This window comes from Aquila chrysaetos, chromosome 22 (genome assembly GCF_900496995.4).
Source record: "Aquila chrysaetos chrysaetos chromosome 22, bAquChr1.4, whole genome shotgun sequence".
In the NCBI taxonomy this organism is placed as follows: domain Eukaryota; kingdom Metazoa; phylum Chordata; class Aves; order Accipitriformes; family Accipitridae; genus Aquila; species Aquila chrysaetos.
In genome coordinates, this window is record NC_044025.1 from 11,911,280 (window position 1) to 11,931,000 (window position 19,721).

The following is a 19,721-nucleotide window of genomic DNA, read 5'->3' on the forward strand; positions in this document are numbered from 1 at the left end:
GGCGCCCGCTGCCCCCGCCCGGCCCCGGCCCCGGCCCCCGCCCTCCCTCCGCATCACCGGTCCCGGGACCGACCCCCGAAGCACCGGCGGCAGAGCCGAGTCCGGCCCAGGCTGTTTATTCACCACACCGCAACACCGAACCGCATCCGGCCCGGGTTCAGGCCCAGTCCCGCGGGCCGGGGGTCTCCCGGCTGAGCAGCCGCACCAGCTTGGCCCGGAGGTTGCTCTGGGGCTTGTGCCCGGAACGCCCCGGCATCGCCTCCTGCCCCTCACGGCCCCAGCCCTGCTCAGGGGGCTGGGGGCTACCCCGCGGGAGCTGGGCTAGGGCAGCACGGTTGTCATAGAGCGGGCCTGCCTCGCTGCTGTGGCCCTCGGGGGCCTGGCGGCACCCTAGCTCCCACCGCCCTTCTTCCTCCTCCTCCTCCTCCTCTGCCCCAGCTGGACCCGGCTCTGCGGCGAAGATGTTCTCATAGAGATGCTCAGGGGGTGGCTTCCCCGTGGCCCAGGACTCAGTGGGGCCCGGTCGCCCCGGCATGAAGAGCGGCTGCTGGCCCCGGGCGATGGAGGCGTAGACGATGGGGCCTGTGGCCTCTGACTCCGGTGGGGGGAAGCGGAGGAGGTTGGTGGGAGGGTGGGAGGCAGGCTGTGACCCCCCCAGGGGTGGGCTGGGCTGGGGTTCCTCAGCCCCAGGGCCCCAGGGTTGGGGCTCGAGGCCCTGTGCAGAGAGCTGGGGGTCCAGGGCACAGAAGAGGCGGAGGTCCGGGATGTCCTTGCCCTGCTGCTGGCAGGCAATGGCGGCAGCCACGGCTCGGCAGAGCTCCGGGGCCCGTGGGGTGCTGAAGGTGAAGGTGCCCTCGCCAGAGTCGCTGCGACGGCCAGCTTCGAAGGAGAAGACAGCCTGTGGGGCCAGAGGGCAGGGTGAAGGGCTGGCACCTACCCTGGGCAGCCGGCCGCCCCAAGGAAGGAGGGCGGGGAGGGGAGGCACGCACCTGATCCTGGCCAAACTTGCGGAGAAAGGGGTAGGGCCAGGTGAGCAGGGGCTGGCGGGACTGTGGGTCCTTCAGCGTCAGGCTCTGGGGAAGGGCTGAGAGCAGGTAGTGCCCATGCAGGCCACAGCGGGTGGCCGCATCCGTCTGGACCACCAGCACCGGGAATTCGGTCACTATGGGAGCAGAGCAAGGCAGGGATCAGCACCGCAGCACTGAGCTGGAGCCCACCCCAGCCCTATCCGCCACCCCTGCACGTACGGTCCTGCCAGGAGGAATAGAGGCAGTTCTCCTCCATGGGGACAGCAGGGCTGGGCTGGCTCCTCACACTGCTCTGCGCTGTTTCTTTTGCACCCTGAAACAGAGGGACATGAACGCAGCCCCGGGACTGGGGGAGCATAAGCCTCCCTGCCTGCCCACCCACCCCGGAGGCCCCCGGCTCACCCGAGACAGGAGCAGCACGAGGGGTCCCGGCTATGCCAGACCCCATGGTACCTGGAAGGCCAGCTGGCAGAGCTGGGTGATCCACTCATCCCGCTGCTCAGCTGCCAGCACGTAGCTCTTCTCTGTGGTGTTGAGGTAGAAGGCGGCAGTGGCTTTGGGGCAGCTCTCGGTACCCGCCGGGCCCACGGAGACGCAGTCCGAGAGGCGGATCACCCGGCGGGTGCACCGCCGCAGGGAGGTCTTCTCCAGCGCCGTGCCGTCATCCCGCACGTCAAACTTCTCCATGCGGGCCACACCGGAGGGGCTGGCAGCAAAGAGCTGGGCTCGCATCTTCCTCCAGGACCTCTGGGGCACGGGAAGAACACAGGCAGGAAAAAGATGGTCAGCAAAGAGCTGCCTGCTGCGGCCTCGCAGCACTGCCCTCCATAAAGGGCCGGCAGTGCTCAGGAAGAGCCGTGCAGGGCAGGAGGGGGTACAGGGGGGGGGTCCCTGCCTACACCCACTGGGTGCTGCAAGCAGGCACAGAGAGCTGGGGTCAGCGCAAACCCCCGGGGCTGTGGAGCAGCGCAGTCCCAAAGCTGGGTCGAGGGGGGGGGGCCTTGCCCCAAGCAAGCTCGGCATGGCTTGCTGGGTGAGTCACGCTCGCTCCCGGCTCGCTGAGCACCAGGTCCTGCTCTTTGTTCCCTGCTGCAAGTGCCGGCCTGCCACTGCTGCAGCTGAGCTCTCGAGCTGTTCTCAGGACAGACCCTGATGCAAATTAAAGCCATTTTGAGCTGCTGGGGCTCCTGCCGGCAGCCTCACATCTGCCGAGCACAGCCAGGCCCTGCAGCTCGCAGCCCGCTTCCTCCCAGGGGAGGCTCTGCGGCACCAGCACCTTCCCAGCCCGTCATGGGATAGAGGGGGCGCATGCCCCCACACACCTCAAAAGCACAACAGAGCCTCCGCCCTACAGAAACCAGATGCAGCCGAGCACCCAAAATACCCACCACCGCCAGCCCGCCTGCCTCCTACGCACAGGGCATCAGCCCTGTGCACGCAGGGCCTGCCCGCTTCGGCTCCAGGACTTGGCTCTCGCTCGGTGAGGAGGTTGGAGTGTGATCGTAGCCCCACACATCCACCGAGCCCCCCGTGGGGGCACAGCCGCTCTGCTGTGGCAGAGCGGGGGGTGTCACTAAGGCAAGGCCAGCGCCCCAGCGGGACCTGCTTCACCGACACCCATCTCACAGCTCCCTAGAGCTGGCTCGACCCTGTGGGGACCCCCACCATGTCACCCATACTGTGCCCAGAGGGCTGCAGCACTCGGTGCCCACCCTGAGGGCCCAGAGCGGCAGGCCAAGCCATGAGGGGTGCCCCACAGATGGCACTGGCCCCCCCAGGGCCAGGCTGATGGAGGGCTGGGCACACAGCCACATCCCACGCGCTGCCCCAGTGCCCTGCTCCCACACACACGCTGGAGCTGCGCCTCATTAACACACGTTTATTGTTTCACTGCGAATCGCGCGGTGACCAAGCGAGAAGAGGGACCCCGTGTGCAGGGCCGAGCCTGAGCAGGTGCCTGCACGGATGAGTCCCCTCAGCCGCAGGGAGAGCCCCGCTCCTGGGGCTGCGGAGCCCAGGGCCCCCCCGGGGCAGCTCCAAGGGGTCTGGCTCCAGTTCCCGCTTCTCAGGCTGCCAAGGGCCTAGCCCCAGACCTGGCGTCAAGACACATCAGGGCAAACTCTGTACCCAGCCCCAAATCCACCCTTTACCTTTCCAAATTTGCAGTGCTGCACATAGAGGATCCCATCCTTCACCGGTCTCTCCATGGGCCAGCGCAAGGACTGGGGACTCGGGCTACCAGCAGCGGCGAAAATGTGACTGCTGCAGCTGAAGCAACTGCATGGGGCAGACTTCCTTCTCTCAGCAACTTCCCCTTTTTGGTGTGTGGGATGAGGGGCAGAGGCTGGGCCACAGGAGGTGTCCATCCATCCGCCCTCCCCCTCGCAGAAAGGCAGTGGGGCAGAACGCGCACAGGCAGAGCACAGGAAGCACCTAGGGGACTGCCTGACACAAATGCAGCGTGCTCCGCCTTGCCCCGGCTGCATCAGAGTGTGTTTGGGGGATATGGGAACAGCCACCAGCTGAGGATGCACAAAACCAGGTAAGGGGGACAGTCCTGGAGGAATCAAGGGACTTTGGAGAGGAGCGACGTAAGACCCTGGCCGCACCACTGCGGCTGGCTGGCAGAGGCAGCAGGCAGCCGGCCACAGACCAGTCACCCCACCTGGGGCTTCCTCCTCCCCTCAGGCACCGCTACCTGCTTGCCCAATGCGCCGCTGACATAACAGGTTGTTGCGGCACAGCTCCACACATTTCCTCCCAATTTCCTCCCGGCGCAGGAGCTTCATCAGGCTGAGCTGGCAACAGCCCCGGTGGCCAAAGGCCTGGAAAAGGAGCCACAGCAGTGCAGGACAGGCCCCTGGGCTTAGGAAAGGCGAGGGCAGCTGGGGTGCTGCCCTGGCTGAAAGGGAACCAAGGTTCGTGCAGGGGGAGCGCCGGGCAGCACGCTCCCCAGGCTAGAAGTCCATAGAGCTGTGGGCCAGGTAGTCCTTGCGGCCGATGTTGCTGACTTGCTTGGTCTGCATTGCCTCCAGCTTGGGGCAGTCAGTGATGCGATGGCCCAGGCCGCCGCAGAAGGCGCAGCCCCGCTCGCCTGCAATGGGAGGGATGAGGTCAGGGGGAGTTGTGCCACGCCAGGAGAGCGGCCCCCCCACCCCAGGAGCAGAGGGGCTACGCCAGTGTCTCCCCGTGCTGCTGCAGCACCAGGCTCGCCCACATGGCCAGGCAACGACAGCCCTGAGGCAGCCCTGGCAAGCCGGAGCAACGGGACCTGTCTGCAGCGCAGGTCTCCCAGCAGCCCCGCGGGAGGTCCCTGGGCCGGCCCGGGGTCTCTCACCTCCGATGTCCAGCATGGTCTCGTCCCCGCAGTGCAGCACCTGGAGCACAGGTGGCACCTTCTGCTTCGCCTCCAGGAGCAGGGCCTTCAGGTCCATCAGCACCGACTCATCTGGGGACAGAGACACGGATCAGACGCAGCCCAAGCAGGGGTGGGGGGCACTGCCCCATGCCACCATCTCCCCTCCTCAGGCCAACACGACTCGTCCCTGGTTGTGCGGGATCACCCCCCTTGCCAAGGCAGAGGCAGCTCCATCGCCCAGCTGCCTCCTACAGCCGCAGCCCCCAGCCCCGCGCTGTTTCTTACCGCAGGCCTTGTTGATGAAGGTGGTGGCAATGCCAGTGTTGCCCGAACGGCCTGTACGCCCGATACGGTGAACTGTGGAGAAAGAGACAGGATCAGGCCTGCGTGAATATAATGTGACAGACCACCCCTGCCCCCAGCCACTGCAGAGACAAGCGCAAAGCCTTGCTGGCCTGCATCCACCCTGCCATGCCCTCGCTGGTCCCCCATGGGGCCCAGTCCCCACCATAGTTCTCAATCTCCTCCGGCATGTCGTAGTTGATGACGTGCTGGATGGCTGGGAAGTCCAGGCCCTTGGAAGCAACATCAGTGGCAACCAGGACATCCTTCTTCCCATCCCGGAAGGCCTCAATGGCTTTTGTCCGTTCCTCCTGATCTGCAAAGGCCCAGCAGAGAAGATCAGCAAGCGCAGAGCTCCCAGTCCTACCTCTTGCAGCAACTGCTATGGCCTCAGAGCCAAGCATCGCTCAACCAGGACGCCCTCAGTAGGGAGGACCTACACAGCCTTTCCCCAAATAAAGGAGCAGAGGGATCTCTAGGTCCCATAGGGACCTGCACTGTGCTTATGCCTGCTACATACAACGTGGCGTTCGTTCCCGACACTGCCACAGCCCTTCCTCACACCATCACAAACTGCTGCACGCTGGGACCTCCCGTGGCCACATACGACCCTTGCAGGAGCGGGGTCAGGTAGGGCCACACCGCAGCTCAGGCCTCCCCGAGACCCTCACTGACCTTTCCCTCCGTGGATGGCCACAGCTTCCACGCCCTTGAGCAGCAGGTACTCATGGATCGCATCGACATCCGCCTTCTTCTCTGCAAAGATCAGCACCTGCGGCAGCACAGATGTGATGGAAGAGCCGCCTTTCTGTGGGCTGGCACTGCTGGCGCCAGCACAACCCCCAAGAAACCCATTCCCTCTTGCTGAGCAGAGCACACAACAGCTCTCGGCCCAGGACCTGCTCATACGTGGAGCACAACTCACTCGCATGCCTAACCCCCGCCCATGGCAGAACCCTGCAGCATCACAGCCCCGTCCCCATTGCCAGCTCCACCCGTGCCCCGGGGCTGCAGTGTGCCCGCGCTGCCCCCAGCCATGCTGCCAGAGCGCACTACTCACGGGTGGTGGGGTCTTCTGCAGGCACTCAAGGAGGTACACCATCTTGGCCTCCTCTTTCACGTACTCCACTTCCTAGGAACACGCACAGATATGAGTCTGGCAGGCAGCCGAGAAATTGCCATTGCTTGGCACCCCTTAACCTCTTGGGAAGGAGGGCCACGAACCCCAGCTCCCTGACAAGGGATGCATCAAGTGCTCTCATGAACGGTACTGGCCTCCCACACAGGCATGGGGGAGCTCCCCGCTACCTCACCTGCACAACATCCAGGCTGGCAGCACCCGCTCGCCCAACGTTAATGGTGATGGGCTTCACCAGGGCACTCTTGGCAAAGTTCTGGATCTTCTTGGGCATGGTGGCACTGAAGAGAAGGGTTTGCCGCTGGCCCTGCGCAGGGAACACAGCGTGGGCAAGGATTTAGCACTCACCCAGCCAGGTGGGTGGAGGGATTGAGCTTCAGGGTACTCATATCACGCCAGCTCAGTACCTTGAAGTAGGAGAAGATGGTACGGATGTCCCCCTCAAAGCCCATATCGATCATCCTGTCAGCCTCATCCAAGGCCAAGTAACGGCAGATGTCCAGGCTCACCATCTTCTTCTGCAGCAGGTCCATCAGGCGGCCAGGGGTTGCCACCATCATGTGTACACCACTGTGGGATGAGCGAAGGCCACAGTCAGGCACTCGGATTCCTGCCCCACACAGCGACACATAGGGAAGGTAACACCTGCTTGGCACATCACCTTTGCACCCACACCTTCCTGAAGCCACCTAGCCAGGGTGCCACCCCTTAGTCCCCTGCCAGAAACCAGAGCACAGCTCCAGCCCCACAAACCGTCCCCCAGAAGGTCTTACTGTTTGATTGTCTCCATCTGCTCCTTGACAGACATGCCCCCGATGCAGAGGGCACAGCGCAGCGGGGGCAGGCCATCCTCCTGCAGCAGGCGACAGTAGTACTCAATGATGCCGTGGGTCTGCCGGGCCAGCTCCCGCTGCAGAGAAAAACATACATTCCTACACATCCATGCAGGGAGGATCTGGGATAGCCACTGAACATCAATAAAAGTTTCCTTCCGCACATCACCGCACCCCTGACACTCACTGAGGGACAGATGATGAGTCCATAGGGTCCCTCTCGCTTGGAAAACGGCAGCCTCTTCTCCTGCTCCAGGCAGAACATGATCACCGGGAGGGTGAACACCAAGGTCTTCCCGGAGCCAGTGAATGCAATGCCAATCATGTCCCTTCCTGAGAGGCTGGCAGAGAAACGAGGCCGATGGTGAGGAGGAGCATCACAGAACGGCTCAAACCTCCAGGGCTGAGCAAGGTGACAGGGCGCATCTGTCACCAGGGAAGAGCACCCGGTTCACAGCACTGGGTGGGCTGTAGGGAGCAACCACCCCCGTCCACTCTGGGACAGGGACAGAGCACTCACATTGTGGGGATGCCTTGGATCTGTATGGGTGTTGGCTGCTGGATTCCTTTTTTCTTCAGGCCCCTCAGGATAGCTATCAGAGAACAAGGGACATACGCGTTCGTGACCTGAAGTCTTCCCTTTCTTTCCCTCCTACTCAGGTCCCAGCAGCAGCTCTTCCACCAGTGACAAACACCTCTTGGGCCAGCAGTTAGGTGATGCAGCCACTGTTGGGAATTTAAGCTACGACCCTACTAACATGAAGCATTAAAGATCCAACAGCTTCACTCGCTGATGCAAATTTCCCAGGAAAATGCTGTCCCCCACCCTACCAGGCTCCTCTCCCGGCCCACCTGCTGGGAACTTCATCTCCTTGAAGCTCTTGATGGGGGGTGGGATGCCTTCCCCCTCCACCAGGATGTGGTACTTCTTGCGCACGCGATCATGCCGTGCCTCTGACATGCCCAGGATGTAACGAGGTGCTCTCCAGCTGCAAAGGCAACAGAGAAAGGTTGTGGTGCAGAATGAGGCTGGGGCTCCAGAGCTGCAGCCCCCCAGAGGCCCAGGGGAACTCCCTGTCGGGCTCCGATATCCCACCAGAGAAAACAGGTAACACCAAGGGACTTTGTGGTGTGAGCATGGGAGCAGATCCAAGCCAGTTCCATGCATTAAAACGTTTCCCCAAAGCCTGAGGAAGAAGTCCTAAGCCAACAGCTGAGAACAGTCTACAGATGGTGGATGGAACATGACAAAATCTTTTGGACACATCTCGATCACCTCTCTGACACTGCCTCGAGCAGCACTGGCTCTGTAAGCTCCCCAGTCTCTTCCTCTAGCTTAGTTACCTCCAAGATCTGAAGTTCTCCTCAAATCTTCAAGTTTAACATAAACGCACTCTAGCAAATTTTAACTATATAAAACAACATCCACGGTGACTCAAGAACCTTTAGTCTTACACACAGCGCTAAGAAGCCAAGCAGTGAGGCAAGAGCAATGCCAGTGGCCGCACAGCGGTGCTCCTGTGAGGCTGCATGGTTTCCAGTTCTCTTCAGCCATGAGGAAGCAATGTTTTCAGAAAAATGACCTCTGTACTGTGAAACGCACCTGGTTTTAATCGGATCATCGTAGGTGATGCCCTTTGCCATCTCCTTCACTGACATCAAAGCTGCAAAAACAAAGGTGACAAGGTCAGTGCAAATTCTCCACATCCAGGCTGCGAGTAAATTCAGCAGAGAACTACTGGGGTAAACAGTTTGGGAGACCATGCCTGGAGACAGAGGAGGAAAAGCAGCACCCCCGACAGCCCCTCTGGGAACAAAAACAACAAGTGCCACAGCCTGCTGTGCCTAGGGACCTGCCACAGTGACGTCTCAGCTAAGCTGGGCAGTTGGATGCTGACTGAAGGAAGCCCTTGTGATCTGTCCGGTCCTGGGTGTGAACATCCCCAAGCGTTGCAAGGCTGCCCTGACAGCTCTGAGACACGGAGCTCCCACCACTCACCTCTGCCCTCTGCCACACTCTCCAGGATCTTCTCTTCCTCCTTCAGCTGCTTCTCCTTGGCTGACTCCTTCCGAGCTGTGGGGAGAGTCAGGAAAACAGTGAGGAGGTTTCAGTCCCTCCCAAAAACCACCTGGCCCTACCGCCAGCCGCTCCCGTACCTTCCGCCTTCTCTTTGAGGTGCTGGTGCTGGTCCAGGAGGCTGATGTTGGACTGGGGCCCCAGGGGGATGTCATCCTCATCGCCCCGCTGCTCGCTCCCGCTGTCCCGCTGCTCCTCCTCCGACACCACCTTCCGCCGCATCTGCAGCAGCTTCTGCAGCTGGAAGGAAGGGGGTCGAGGCGGAGTGAGAGGCCCCGCGTCGGGAAGGACGCTCACAGCCCTCCCCCGGCAGCGCCGGGCCCCGTTACCCCCTTACCATCTGCTGCTTGCGCTGCTTGACGGGCACGTAGGGCACATAGTCGTCATCTTCCTCCCCGGACAGGTCGGACGTCTCCGCCGCCTCCTCCCGCTGCCTCTGTGGGGAGACGCGAGGTGAGGCCGGCCCGGGACGGTACCAGCCCCGCCCGGCCCCACCAGGGCTGTCGGTACCGGCCAGGCTGGGCCCGGCCCTACCTTCCTGTCAGTCCCGGCCTCCATGGCGCCGTCTCCCCGCAACAGCCGCGCCGCCCCGGATGTAAATCCCGCGCGCCGGAAATGACGACTGGAGGGACGGGCGCCGTCGCCCAGCAACGCGGCGGAGCGCGCCCCGCCCACGCGGCGGGAGCGGAGCCGGGGCCGGACGGGTCGCCTCGATGGCCAGACTTGCGCAGAACGCGCACGGCGCCGGCGCCCCGCCTCCTCGCCCCGCCCCGCCTCTTCGCCCCCCCCGCCCTCGGGCGCGGCAGAAAGCAGCAGACAGCGGGGTTTAAATAAAATAAAAAATTAAAAAGTTCTTTATTGGGTCCAGCACGGTCCTTCCCCGCGGCGCAGGGAGCCGGGCGCCCGCGGAGAGGGGGACGGGACGGCCGGGGTCACCCCGCAGCGGGGAGGGGGGTGGGGGGCAAGGGGGGCAGGAGGAGGATGGGGGCGAGCCCCGGGGGTCCCCGCGGGGCAGGAGAGCACCGGGGCCCCCCCCCGCAGAGGAGGGGACCCCACCGAGGCGAGGCGGGGGCCCGCGGGGCGGGGCGGGGGGCACAGTGAGGAGAGGCGAGCGGTGGGTGGGTGGGGGGCGGCCCACCCCCCCGCACCTCACTGGGCTGCGCTGGAAGTGGTTTTCTTCAGGGTGAAGTTGGTCCAGTTCACCGCCACCTTCTGCCGCGTCTGCTTGGCCGAGTCCAGGCAGAACCTGGCAGGGAGAGGAGAGCCCCGGTCGGCCACCAGCCCCTCTGCCCACCTGCCCCCTCCCCGGGCTGGGCTTGGCCCCCCCGGGGCTGCCCCCTCCTCACCTCTTGAAATACTCCACTTCTCTGTCAGTCTCGTCCATCTCTGCCCCGTCCAGGTCCTTGGGCAGGAACACGTCATCTGGCAAAGCAGAGGGGCGGGGAGAGGGTCAGCGCTGCCGGACGGGCAGGGGGCTGGCAGCTGGCAGGGTGGAGGGGGGGGAAGGGGTCACCGCAAGGATGGCGGCACAGAGCAGCACTCACCGATCGAGGTATTGGATTTCTCCACCTTGTTCCGGCTCTTCCTGCTCTTGCCCTTGGGCTGGGGGAAGCCCCCCAGGGCAGGGGGGGCAGGCAGCTGCCGGTCCCCTGCAGCCAGGGCAGGCGGCTGCTGCTGCGGCGGCTCCGGCAGCTCCGCTTTGCCCTCTCCCCTCCGGCCTTTCCACTCGCCGATTCTCTCCTTCTCCGGCCTGCCGCCACCGCCGCAGCCCCAGGGCTGCCCCTTCCCGCTCTCCCCCGGCTCGGCACAGCCGGCCGCCCGCTGCGGCTCCGGGGCGCCGGCCTTGGAAGGGTGCTTGGTTCCCAGCACCTGCCCCTTCGCACCAGGGCTCTCCAGCCGGGCCTGGCCACCGGGCCCCGCGGCAGCGCCCTCCCCTTTCTTCGCCTGCCCGCTCTGCCGCTTGTTCTTCCGTTGCCGGCTCCCCACGGGCACCGGCTCCGGTGGCTCCGGCCCCTTGGCCTGCGGTCCCTCCTTGGGCTCCGGGCTCAGCCCGCTGCCGTCCACGGCAGAGTCCGCAGCCTTGGACTGCACCCAGATCATGCGGGAGAGGCTGGGCACGGCGCTGAGGCGCTTCACCACGCCGTTCTCGGCCGCCGGGGCTGGCGGCGGCTCCCCGGGCCCCTCGCCCCATCGGGGGCCCAGCTCACTCCGCAGCAGTGCATGGTTCTTGGCGGGGCCCAGGCTGAGCGGGGCCAGGGCCAGGTCTATGTCCTGCAGGTCGGAGGAGCCGTTGAGGTGGGAGAGCAGGTTCTTCTGCTCCAGGACAGCTGCCTTCTTGGGGAAGTCATTGACATCCAGGTTGAGGTCATAGACGCTGAAGCTGGCCCGGATGGAGTCCTTGATGGTGTTCTTGATCTCCTGCAGCCGGCTGCTGAGGAAGCTGTTCACCCGCTCCAGCTCCAGCTCCGGCCACTCCAGCAGCTTCTCCTCGGCCGGCTCCCTGGCCTGGCTGGCTGCAGGGGTGCGCTCTGCCCGCTTCTGGGCCTCCGCCTCCAGCTGGGCTTTCTCCTTCTCCTGCAACACAGGTGCCATGAGGATCGGGTGGCCTGGGCCACAGAGTCACGGGCGCAGGCCACACAGCTAGCCGTGCAGGCAGCAAACCCAAGGGCTGGCGCTCAGCATGGCCACCCCACGTCCTCCACGGGCACTGCAACAGCTACCATGCTGCACACCAGACACTGCTCTGGGCACGAGGCACCAGCACGAGCCATCATGACACTGCCTCTCCCCGCCACAGATGCATGACGTTTGTCAGAGATGCGGCGTGGAGCAGGTAGGACAGCGCAGCCCAAAGCGCCCAGGAGGGCTGGGCCACCCTTTGCAGGAACAGAGGAAAGGGAAGCCCTGCATGGAGCTGGGCACCGCTGTCACCTCAGGTGAGAGGGCAGCAAAGGACACGGAGCTCAAGAAACCAAACAGACGTGAGGGAGAGAAGGCAAAGCCCTGCAAGGGGCACAGTCTTGTCTTGACCACCCTCCTGCAGACTGCCCCAGGCAGCGCTTCCCTCTGCCCAGCCTCACCTTCTTCTTCTGCTTGTGTCGCGCCCGCTTGGCTGCCTTGGCACTGTTCAAGGGCTTGGGCTCTGTGCTGTTGATGTAGTCCAGCAGCTCGTCCACATTGCGGTGGTCCACAGCAGGCTCTCCTGAGCTGCTATTGTGCCCTAGTTTCTGCGGCAGCTCCTCTTTCCTCTTGGTGAGGCGTGAACGCAGCTTCTCCCGGATCTCAGCGTAGTTGCGGCTCGTGGGAGCAGCTGGGGGCTGCAGGAAGCAAGCGCTGTCAGCCGGGCAGGTGCTCGAAGCCAGCGTGACGCGCAGGCAGTCCTGGCTCCCGCACCAGTCCCCCACCGACCTCCCCAACCACTCCCTTCCCCAAGATCTCAGTAAGACGAGTCAGCACAGCCCCTGCTGAAGCCTTCCACCGCAAAGCCACAGGGTTTGGCTGGCTGCACCAAGCCCCAGGGCTGGGCAGGCAGCTGTGAGCCGGGAGCAAAGGGACCAGCAGGCTAATAAGGCAGCTTGGAAACAAAGTGGGGGATGCACACGCCTGTGGAGAAACAGCCGCGGCCAGACCTGCCCACCTCTGCACTCTCAGCACACGGAGCATGTAATGTCTCACCGCAGAGCAGAGCGCAAGGACCAGGGGTGGCTGCAGACCAGCCCCTCACTCACCGCGTTGTGGCCGAAGAACTCACAGTAGCAGCAGTCGCAGAACTTCCCGTCTTTCTGGTTGGTGGAGGAGGAGGTGCAGGAACTGCGCTCCGAGCTGCTGTCCTCGTCCTCCCCGAGCCCCTCGTCTGCCTCGCATGGCTGCGGCGGGTGGCAGCTGGTACCGTTTGGGAATTTGTGCCCTTTGCAAGAGGGGTCCCTGAGGAGAAGGGGAGAAGGGCCAGAGGTGAGCGGCAGCCAGGCGGTCTCAAAAATTGCCCCACACTACATGTGTAGGAACACCCCTCCCAGGGCAGCCTGTGCCCGAGCAGAAGGATTTGCAGGGCAGACAAACCCCCTCCCCTGCATCCTCCTCCTCTGGGGGAGATGCCAGAGGAGCCCACAGCAGAAGACATCTGTAGCTCCTCGCCCCCCAGGGCCTCTGGCAGGCAGGAGGCTGGCGCACCAGAGCTCCAGAAAGCAGTGTCCCTCTGCCAGGCCACAAGCTGATTCCAGGACAGGGAGCGGTACTCACTGGGGGCAGCAGGTAGCACAGGTGAGAAACGCTGGAACTGCATGCAGCTGCCAGACATCCCCACGTGCAGGCAGGCCCGGCTCCCACAGGCACAGACTACCCAGCTCAGAGACAGGGAGGCCAGGGCACGGCCCACAGCGCCATTCCTCGAGCTCCAGCTCGGGACCTGGCTGGCCCTCCGCAGGGAGCGCTAATCAGCGGAGAGGAACCAGCGCCCGCGACTCAGCGTGCTCTCTTCCAGGGCACAGGCAGCCCAGAGAGGGCCAGGGGAGCAGGCGAGCAGAACAAGTCCACAGGCTTCATCTTCTCGAGGACCTTTGCTCAGTGCCACAGCTGCCCGACGGGTCTCACTGACAAAGGTCCTGTTGGCCAACAGCACGTTGACCGGGTGGTTCCTTTGGGTCTTTTAGCTGGAGGAGGAGCAAGCACAGTCTCTTCTGCACCACAGTACTAAAGGACAACCGCAGGGAGAAGACACGTGGGGAGAAAAAGAGCTCAACCCTCAGAGACCAGGGGTCTGCAGCAGCGGAACTGGCCCACAAACACAGCGGCTCTCTGCACCACCACGCCAGGGCAGCCGGTCCCTCCGCAGGGAAAAGCACATCCACGGGCAGGGGTGGGAGAAAGGGTGCGTTGCCCAGCGAGGACAGGCTGGAAGCAGGCAGGGCTCCTCTACTCACCTGTTCGTGCTGGGCAGCTGGTGGGAGGCGGGAGGAGGGATGAGCGAAGTACTGCAGTGCCCGTTGCAGGGGTGAGTGCAGCCCGAGAGTGGAGGCGGCATCTTCAGCAGCGGCACATTGGCAGGGGGCAGGTGAGGGCTCTTACACGACCCCGGGCTGTGCGAGACCGCGCCAGTGGGAGGGGACTCGGACACCGGCTTCGGGGCTGCCACCTGCGTGCTGGGCGCAGGGAAGAGTGCAGCCTGCGGGGAGGTGCCCAGCGGGATGTGGGGCGGGGAGCCGAAGGGCCCCGGATGGGCAGGCGTCTGCTTGGAGGGGATCAGCGCTGGGGGCTGGGAGGGGAGGCCCGTGGGACTGTTGGGAGGAGCAGTGAGGTCCGAGTGCTGATGATGCTCTGAGGAGTGGAAGGCCTCACCTGCAGAGGAGCAGGAGCAGAGACAGTCAGACACCAGCTGTCCCGCACGGGCCAAGGCCAGGCTTGGAGCCACCCACCACCTCTGCACGGGCCGCTTCTCTGTGGGACAAACCCTGCCTCCCCCCCCGGCAGCAGGGCGCTCGGGCTAGAAGCCACCCCACGCAAGCAAGGGGCCTCGGCGGCATCTCATCTCCCCTGCAGGATTCAGCCCTGCCCCACGGAGAGCAGAGTAAGGGGAAAGGCGCTGGGGCAGCGAGGGCCGCATGGAGCAGTGGGCCAGGAGGATAAGGCCAGCCCTGCCCCTGTGCACGCACCTGGCGGGGTGGCCCTCCGGCACATGCTTTTGAACTGCTTCGGCAGCGTCTTGCAGAAGTCGAGTGAGGTAGGCAGAGGTGAGCCCGGGGCGGCGCTGCTGGAGGTGGGGGAGGCTGCGTGGCTGTAGGGACAGGCCTTGAGCCCCGGCGCCATGGCAGGCACCTGGCTGGCACACTCCGGAGAGAGAGCGAGGCCGGGGTGCTTGTCACCTGGAAGGAAAGTGGAGCTAGGGCCGGCTCCCAGCACCCTCTGCCTTTGCAGAGACCCAGGCATCCTGCTGGCACTGGCATTCAGAGGCCCAGCCTGCCCATCCCTGCCCACCAGCTGGGTGCCCAAAAGGAAACCACCTAAGCCAAGGACTGGGCAGAAAGTCCTGCTCAACCCCACGGCTGGCTTGAACTCACCTAGTGCAGCAGGGGGGGCCCCGAGGGGGCTGCCCTGTGCGGCCCCGTTGGTGTGCTGCGAGTTCCAGAGGCCCGAGAGCTTGTGAGCAGACAAGAAAGAGCTGGGGTCCCAGTCCCCTGAGTTCCCGTGGCACGAGGAAGAAGAGGAGGAGGAGGAGGAGGAAGAGGAGTGGGAGCCACCCCCACAAGACTGCGACTTGCAGGATGTGTGCGATAACGAGACCTGGCAAGGAAAACAGAGTGAAGCAGCAGCAGGCTGGGAGGGGAGGCCTTTGGCCCCAGGGCATCGGCACAGAGACCCCCTCCTCTGCCCTGAAACAGCGGCTCAGCACATGAGAACCGCTCCTGTCACTGTCTCGGGGGTGGCAACCAGCCCATCCGTCCAACAGAACACAGCCTGGCTCCCAGAGTCCCCGCCAGCATGGCCAGGCTGTGCCAAGGGCCACACACCTGCTCCGGACCTGCTCAGACCAGGCCAGGGTTAAATAAAGCCAAGCAGGAGGGAAATTCTCTTCCCCCCCCCCTCCCCCGAGCTCCACGCATGGGCAAGCACTTGCCCTGGCACATGCTGCCGCTCCGAGGAGACCTGTGTAACGGCAGGGAGCAGCCTTGGGGCCAGTGGGGACGTGGCACAATGCACAGTGGAGCAGGGCTGGCAGAGAAGCAGCAGCGCTGCCAGCCTTGCCAGGCAGGCAGCTCCAACCCAACACAGGTTGCTGAACAAGCCTCTGCAGCACCACGCTCTGCCCCACCACAGTCTCTCTCAGAAGAGCCAGCAGCAGCCCTGGGGAGAGCAGCATGGCTGTAGGGAGCAGCAAGGCTGGGATGTCCGAGGTGCTCATCTCTGAGTGAGGAGGGGACCTACACACCCAGCCAGCGCCACAGGGCAGTCAACACCACGGTCCTGGGAGCTACAACTCTGGCCTTTCCAACCCCAGCTCTGTAACCACTTACCGCCAGGGCCTGCTCCTGCACCGCCCGCCGCTCTTCCTCCTCCACGCTCTTCCGGCAGCTCTGGCAGATCCACAGTGGCATTTCTCCCAAGAGGTTCTGCACAAGCGTTGGCACGAAGTCCGGTGGCAGCCTCTCGCCCGGGGAAACCAGCCCATTGTGGGACGGCCCTCCCCAGTCCTTGCGCTCCCGGTGACAGAGCAGGCAGCACGTCTGTACTGACTGGTTGGCGGTGGGCAGCACCTGCAAAAGGACACACAGACCATGAGTCACCCCAGGTGTGATCCGCCACACGGCAGGGCTACAGGTCGGCGCAGGTGCAGGGCAGATGAGGCAGCAAATGAGACCTTGGGACACTGACACCAAACCAGAGAATTTCTTGTAGGCCACATGTGGGATTGCACCTTCTCCCACTGGAGGAGAGCAGCCTCAGGCTGCCCACCTGCTGCCAGCCTGCCATGTGCCAGCTGAGAGCATTCCGGACCCTTGGGAAGATCACACTGCGCTAAAGAGCCAGCCCCACCACCAAGCAAGGCTGGAAGGCCACTAGCAACTCCCATTATCACCTCTGGTACAGTGGGACCAAGGGGACTTGCAGAGCAAAGCGAGACCCACAGAAATTGCCACACAAGGATACGAAGAGGGGTCTGGCAGCCACAACCCTCCCTCCTTGCCCGTCGCAGACCCCCCACTGCGTTACCAGAAAGCCCCAGGCCCTTCCGCCCGCCTCTTTGTTCTGCGCAGCCGGCGGCGCAGATGCGCCGGGGTGGGGTGCAGCCCCCAGCACTGCTTCAAGCTCTCCCCTTACAGGGCAGCCAGGTTGGGGCTTCCCGCCCGGTGCTGCAGCAGGAGCCGGGCCACAGCCCGCGGGCTCGCCAGAGGCCTGACAGCCGTGACGAACCCAGCGTGGCGCGGGCAAGGGGGCCCCCATTGTCTGCCGCCACAGCGGGGCCCCGCAACAATGAGCCGCACATTGAACTGCTGCTGCGAAACAGATGGCGTCTCCCAGGCTCAAGGTGAAGCAAAGGTCAGAGGCCAAGGAGAGCGGGGGGGACGACAGCTCCCCTGCCCACCCGCCCAGCCAGCCACAGGGAGAAGGGGACTCCCAGGCCACCCCGTGTCTCAGCAGAGGCAGACGCAGCCACCACCGTGCACAGCAGGCAAGAGGACGGCTCTCCCCAACCCACCCAGCGCATCCAGACCTGGGACCCGCCCCCGGGCTCCCTGCCCTCGACCCAGAGCAGGCAGCAGCAGCCAGGCGCGTCAAGGGATGTCAGGCAGCGAGAGGCGCGGGAGCCGGCCCGCAGCCTGTTCGGCAGATGCTCGAGCCACCTGCCATCGCCCTGTGGCAGGGCTGGACCCTCCCGCAAGAAGGAGCTATGGGAACACCCCCTGAAGCACGCCACACCATCCGGGCGAGCACGCCTGTCCCTGAGCCCGGGGCTCTGCCCTCCAGAGTGTACACAGGTCTCCTGAGCAGACCTGCAAGATCTCCCTACACACAGGGACGGAGTAAGGGGTGCACAGACCCTGGGGCTGGAAGAGCCCTTTGCTCTCGTGCTGCTCGTCATGCCAGGGGGAGTAGCATGCAATGGTGGGGTACAGGCTTGCTGGCTGATCCACCCTCCCCAGGAAAGGCAGAGATCAGTTTTCCCTAACTGCTGAGAGAGATGAGTCCCCAGGATGCTACACACCAGTGGAAGCCCCCAACGCCCCAGCCATCTGCCAGAGGCATCCCAAAGTACCGCTGCAGCTCAACACATCCGCAACCCAAGGCCACAAGCCGGCTCCACCACCCAGCCCAGCAAAAGCCAAGGTCAGGCCCTACCTGCGCACCCATCCCTGCCCCACGCCTGCCCCAGGATGCTGTAAAAAGTGGCTCCCACATCCCAAGCCAGCCAAGCCCCTCAGAAAAGGGCTTGGGCTTCACCTCCCACCTTCCCCGCTCACCTCAGCGTGGCCCCCCACCCCCCCCACGCAAAGCGCACCCTAGTAGCGTGGTTCTACCGGGGCTTCCCCACCACCACTCCCGAAGGTGCAGAGGACCCTCCAAAACCGGGAAGAGAGAGATGAGGGGGGCACCAGGGCCTCAAGGAGGGGTGCCTCAGGGATGCTCCGAGGCCGGGGTCGGTGCGGGGATGGGGCAGGGCCCGGGGGGGGGGGCCGGAGGCCCCCCCCCGGGCCCTGCCCCATCCCCGCACCGACTGAAATGCCCTCAGAGACAGCCCCTTCCCCGCCGCAGGGCCTATCCCGGTACCTGAGCGGTGGCTCTGCCCGGCTCCCCGCTGCTGCCCGCCGCCACTACCACCTCAGGCGGGGCGGGCGGTTCCGGTGGCGGCGGCGGTGGCGGAGGAGGGGGAGGAGGACCAGCGTCGGAACCCCCCACCCTCTCACGGCGAGGCCCGGAGCCACCCGCCGCTGTTGCCTTGTTCCGCCTGCGAGTCATGGCGAGCGCGGCCCGCCGCCCGCCGCAGCCAGGACAACAGCCAATATGGCGGCGCGGCCCGTCCGGCCCCTGCCCGGGGGGAAGGAGGGAGGGGGGAAAGGCCCGGCGAGGTGAAGCCGCTGCCGCCATTTTGTGAGAGGGCAGCGACGCGCCACAGAGCGCCACCTGGCGGGGGGGAGGTGGCGGCGCCGTCGCCACCCGCGGCTCCGCGCCCCCCCCGCCGCTCCCACTGCCCCGGGTCCTAAAGAGCGCCGGTGCCTTCGGGGCGTCCCAGCCCCAGACACCGCTCCCCCGCACCCCAGCCTTGGCACACCGGTACCCCCACCCACGCTACCCACTGCCCCGGCCTTCCTGGGGTTGCAGTACCCCACAATGCACGCGTGGGTTCCAGCCCTTCTGCTCCCCGTCCCAGTGTAACAGAGCTGTGTGGGTACCCTGGGTGCGTCCCAGCACTGCAGCATCCTCAGCCCCACGCACACACCCACACGTGCGTTTGCAGCTCTCCCGCACCTCAGTCCCGGCACACCGGTACCCGCAGTCCATTGCAGCTGTGCAGCAGGCTGCCCGCTGCCCTGGCCTTCCTGCATGACCTCGGGGTGCACATGCGGGTTTCCAGCCCCTCTGCACCCCATCCCTGTGTAACGATGCTCTCCTCGTACCCTGGATGCGTCCTGGCTGTGCAGTGCCGTGCTCAGCACCACGACCCCAGACACACAGCCTTGGACCAACGCGTGGGTTGCAGCTCCCCCCGCACTCCAACCCTGGCACACAGGTACGCCCGCTGCAGCGTGGATGAGCAGCCCACTGCCCCAGCCTTCCCACTGGTGGAAGACCCCATGGCGCATGTGTGGGTTTCCAGCCCCTCGGCACCCCGTCCCTGTGTAGCAGTGCTCTCCCGGTACCCTGGGTGAGTGCCTCCTGGCTGTGCAGCACCGTGCTAAGCACCACGGCATCCTTGGAGCTGCGTGACCATGTCCAGGCAGGGCAACCCCTGCGCACTGCACCCCATGCCCTGGTCCCAGCACAGGGCTCCCCTGCTCCCCCCGTGCAGCGCAGTGCAGCCAGGCAGTGCAGTACCCGCTGCCCCAGCTTTCCTGCTGCTGCCTGATACCAGGCTGCCCACGGGGGTCTGCTGCCCCTCTGCGTGGTCCCAGTGCACCAGGTCCCACAGCCCTGGGGTGCCCCCCCCAAAGAGAGCTGGGGGCCGGCTCAGCCCCTCGCCTCCCTGCCAGCCTCGGTGCCACGCATCACCCCAAAACCCCCCATCGTGGCATTGGTCTGCGTGAGGCCGGGCCTCGCTCCATACCACACCTCATGTCACCGGAGCTGCCCTCCTGCGGTGGGGCGGAGCGCGGTGCTGGTGACACGGGGATGCGTGGAACACTTGGCCGCCAAGGAAAACCCGCTGTGCCCCCAAAAATGCCGTGGCAGTGCTGCCCGCAGTCGTGGGACAGGCAGGGCTCCAGGCTCACTGTGCGCACAGGGATCCCCAGCC

General features: G+C 64.8%; 3 protein-coding genes across 3 annotated transcripts; all 3 read right to left on the reverse strand.

Moving 5' to 3' along the window:
* Nucleotides 1–100: 100 nt before the first annotated feature.
* DOK3 (docking protein 3) lies at nucleotides 101–3,514 on the reverse strand. The gene is made up of 5 exons (XM_029997717.2): nucleotides 3,179–3,514; nucleotides 1,482–1,775; nucleotides 1,248–1,341; nucleotides 990–1,162; nucleotides 101–898 (listed from the first exon to the last, which is right to left on the reverse strand). The coding sequence occupies exons 1-5, from the start codon at nucleotides 3,512–3,514 to the stop codon at nucleotides 158–160; spliced, it is 1,638 nt and encodes a 545-aa protein (XP_029853577.1). The 3' UTR covers nucleotides 101–157.
* On the reverse strand, nucleotides 2,894–9,445 carry DDX41 (DEAD-box helicase 41). The gene is made up of 17 exons (XM_029997716.2): nucleotides 9,311–9,445; nucleotides 9,114–9,212; nucleotides 8,857–9,016; nucleotides 8,699–8,773; nucleotides 8,303–8,363; nucleotides 7,552–7,688; nucleotides 7,220–7,292; nucleotides 6,887–7,040; nucleotides 6,640–6,776; nucleotides 6,274–6,436; nucleotides 6,042–6,173; nucleotides 5,789–5,860; nucleotides 5,404–5,500; nucleotides 4,895–5,044; nucleotides 4,672–4,743; nucleotides 4,366–4,476; nucleotides 2,894–4,122 (listed from the first exon to the last, which is right to left on the reverse strand). Exons 1-17 carry the CDS (start codon nucleotides 9,332–9,334, stop codon nucleotides 3,986–3,988), a joined length of 1,854 nt encoding a protein of 617 aa, XP_029853576.1. The 5' UTR covers nucleotides 9,335–9,445; the 3' UTR covers nucleotides 2,894–3,985.
* Nucleotides 9,131–18,355, reverse strand: FAM193B (family with sequence similarity 193 member B). Its single transcript, XM_029997692.2, is given in 13 exon segments — nucleotides 9,131–9,212; nucleotides 9,925–10,022; nucleotides 10,123–10,198; nucleotides 10,321–11,350; nucleotides 11,857–12,093; nucleotides 12,505–12,700; nucleotides 13,696–14,110; nucleotides 14,425–14,634; nucleotides 14,830–15,052; nucleotides 15,784–16,023; nucleotides 18,038–18,244; nucleotides 18,246–18,308; nucleotides 18,311–18,355. Coding segments are annotated over 12 exon segments (3,039 nt in total). The 3' UTR covers nucleotides 9,131–9,212; nucleotide 9,925.
* Nucleotides 18,356–19,721: the final 1,366 nt, after the last annotated feature.

Excerpts from the sequence above, each read along its gene's own strand:
- DDX41 (XM_029997716.2), bottom strand. The coding sequence starts at position 9,334 with ATGGAGGCCGGGACTGACAGGAAG. Across the intron at positions 9,017-9,113 it reads AGCAGCGCAAGCAGCAGATG|CTGCAGAAGCTGCTGCAGAT; the intron begins GTAAGGGGGTAA and ends CCTTCCTTCCAG. Across the intron at positions 7,041-7,219 it reads ATCCAAGGCATCCCCACAAT|CCTCTCAGGAAGGGACATGA; the intron begins GTGAGTGCTCTG and ends TTTCTCTGCCAG.
- DOK3 (XM_029997717.2), bottom strand. The coding sequence starts at position 3,514 with ATGCAGCCGGGGCAAGGCGGAGCACGCTGCATTTGTGTCAGGCAGTCC. Across the intron at positions 1,776-3,178 it reads AGCACTGCAAATTTGGAAAG|AGGTCCTGGAGGAAGATGCG; the intron begins GTAAAGGGTGGA and ends CCCGTGCCCCAG. Across the intron at positions 1,163-1,247 it reads CTATTCCTCCTGGCAGGACC|TGACCGAATTCCCGGTGCTG; the intron begins GTACGTGCAGGG and ends CTGCTCCCATAG.